The sequence below is a fragment of the Meriones unguiculatus genome, assembly GCF_030254825.1.
Source record: "Meriones unguiculatus strain TT.TT164.6M chromosome 13 unlocalized genomic scaffold, Bangor_MerUng_6.1 Chr13_unordered_Scaffold_169, whole genome shotgun sequence".
In the NCBI taxonomy this organism is placed as follows: Eukaryota; Metazoa; Chordata; class Mammalia; order Rodentia; family Muridae; genus Meriones; species Meriones unguiculatus.
Window position 1 is genome coordinate 22501 of NW_026843631.1, and position 2500 is coordinate 25000.

At 70.6% G+C, this 2500-nt stretch overlaps 1 protein-coding gene across 1 annotated transcript in view; it reads left to right on the forward strand.

Annotated features, from left to right (window-relative positions):
* The first annotated feature begins 1423 nt into the window (after positions 1-1423).
* Positions 1424-2500, forward strand: part of LOC132650591 (insulin receptor-like) — a 10374-nt gene continuing 9297 nt past the window's right edge. Inside the window, exon 1 of the mRNA XM_060375941.1 lies at positions 1424-1571. Coding sequence (XP_060231924.1) covers positions 1499-1571 — 73 coding nt within the window. The 5' untranslated portion in view covers positions 1424-1498. The remainder of the gene's footprint in view (positions 1572-2500) is intronic.

Consider the following 2500-nt stretch of genomic DNA (forward strand, 5'->3'; position numbering starts at 1 on the left):
ACCAGGAGAGGCGAGGAGGGAAGCGCGGGGCGACGAAGGGACCCGGGGCGGGACCGGAAGTGGCTCGGGGACCGGAAGACGGCCGCGGCCGGAAGTTGGATTCGACCGGAAGTCGGTGCTGCGTGGAAAAGGGTCCGGCCGGAAACCGGAAGTGGGCTGTGAAAGAAAGGGGTCTATGACCGGAAGTTGGTGCTGCGTGGAAAAGGAGTCCGACCGGAACCCGGAAGTGGGCTCTGACCGGAGGTTGCGGTTCCCGGAACCCGGAAGTGTGTTGTGACCGGAAGTTGGTGTTCCGGAACCCGGAAGTGGGCTGTGACAGGAACCCGGAAGAGCGCGGAGCGGCGGCCGCTTCCCGGACGCGCGGGGATTCGAACCCGCGGAGCGCGCGGGGCGGGGGCGGAGCCCGGGCGTGGAGAGACGCGGCTCCGCCCTCCCGGCCCCTCCCACACCCGCCCCGTGCGCTCCATTGGCTCCTCGCGCGCCCTTCGGCCCTCAGGCCCCGCCCCCTCGCATTAGCCACGCCCCCGGCTCGCCGCGTGGCGTCTATTGGCGCCCTGAATTCACGTCAGCCCTTAGCCCCGCCCCACGTCTGCTATTGGCTCCCCGCGCTCTCTTAAGACTTTAGGCCACGCCCCTCGCGCTCTATTGGCTCCCTGTGTCCCACCCGGCCCTCAGGCCCCGCCCAGACTCCGCCTCGCGCTCTCTATTGGCTCCACGCGCTATCCTTGGCCCCAGGCCCCGCCCCCGGCCCCGACCCGCGGCGTCTATTGGCCACGCGCGGACGCCATTGTTCTAAGGCCCCGCCCCGGCCCCGCCCCGCCCTGTTCATTGGCTCCACGTGTCCCTGTTGCTCTCAGGCCCCGCCCAGACCACGCCTCGCATTGCCCATTGGCTCCCGCTTACCCCCGCCCCGCCCAGGCCACGCCCGCTTCCTCCATTTTTTTTTCCCTTCGACGCCGTTTTGCTCAGGCCCCGCCCCACGCTCTCCATTGGCTCTCGCTTCCCCTCGACACGCCCAGGCCTCGTCCCGCGCTCCCTATTGGTTCCCTGTGACCCTCTTGCTCTCAGGGCCCGCCCAGGCCCCGCTCCGCCCGGCCCATTGGCTCCTAGCGGGCGCCATTTTAACCAGGCCCCGCCCATCGCCGTCCATTGGCTCCCGCTTCCCCTCGCCCCGCCCAGGCCCCGCCCCGCGCCCTCCATTTTTTTCCCTTGGACGCCATTTTGCTCAGGCCCCGCCCCGCGCTCTCCATTGGCCCTGCGGCCCCGCCCCTCGCCCGCCATTGGCTCCCCGCGCCCCGCCCAGGCCCCTCCCCGGCCCCGCCCCCTCCCCGTCCGCCCACTCCGCTCCGCGTCTTCCCCGCTTCCCCCTTCGCCCTTGTTTACGGCGCCGCCATCTTGCGGCCGGCGCCGCGCATGCGCCAGAGTCCGCCCGGGCCGCCCGCGCCCTCGGGAGCCCTCGGGAAGCCTCGGAGCGACCCCGGGGCGGGTCGGGGGCGTCATGGCGGCCGCCGGGCGCGCGCTGCTGCTGCTGCTGCTGGCGGGGACCGCGGCGCTGCCGTTCCCGGGCGAGGGTGAGCGTGCAAATGCCCCTGGGGGAGGGGAGGAGCGTGCAAATGCCCCCGCGGGCGTGCAAATGCCCCCGGGGGAGGGGAGGAGCGTGCAAATGCCCCCGGGGGGAGGGGAGGAGTGTGCAAATGCCCCCAAGAAAAGGGAGGAAGTGTGTAAATGCCCCCGAGGAGTGTGTAAATGCCCCCGCGGGCGTGCAAATGCCCCTGGAGGGAGGGGAGGAGTGTGTAAATGCCCCCGTGAGCGTGCAAATGCCCCATGGGGGAGGGGAGGAGTGTGTAAATGCCCGGGTGAGTGTGCAGTTGCCCCCGGGGGCGTGTAAATGCACCAGGGGGGCGGGGGAGGAGTGTGTAAATGCCCGGGTGAGCGTGCAAGGGCCCCCGCGGGCGTGCAAGGGCCCCAGGGGGTGGGGAGGAGTGTGCAAATGCCCGGGTGAGTGTGCAGTTGCCCCCGAGTGCGTGTAAATGCCCCCGGGGGGAAGGGAGGAGTGTGCAAATGCCCGGGTGAGCGTGCAAGGGCTCCTGGGGGGTGGGAGGGGCGAGCGTGCAAGGTCCCCCCCGTGATTGTGCGAGGGCCCCCGGGGGGAGGGGAGGAGCGTGCAAATGCCCCAGGGGGAGGGGGGTGGAGCGTGTAAATGCCCCCGTGAGCGTGCAAGTGCCCCCCCAGAGCTTGCAGATGCCGTTCCCGGGCGAGGGTGAGCGTGCAAGGGCCCCCTGCGGGCATGCAAATGCCCCCAGGGGGGAGGGGCGGGCGTGCAAGAGCCCCCGTGAGCTTGCAGATGCCCCCAGGAAAGGGGAGGGAGTGTGTAAATGCCCCCAAGCGAGGGAAGGAAGTGTGCAAATGCCCCCTGGGGAGTGGGAGGAGTGTGTAAATGCCCCTGGGGAAGGGAAGGAAGTGTGTAAATGCCCCCCCCCCCCGCCTGGGGAGGGAGAAG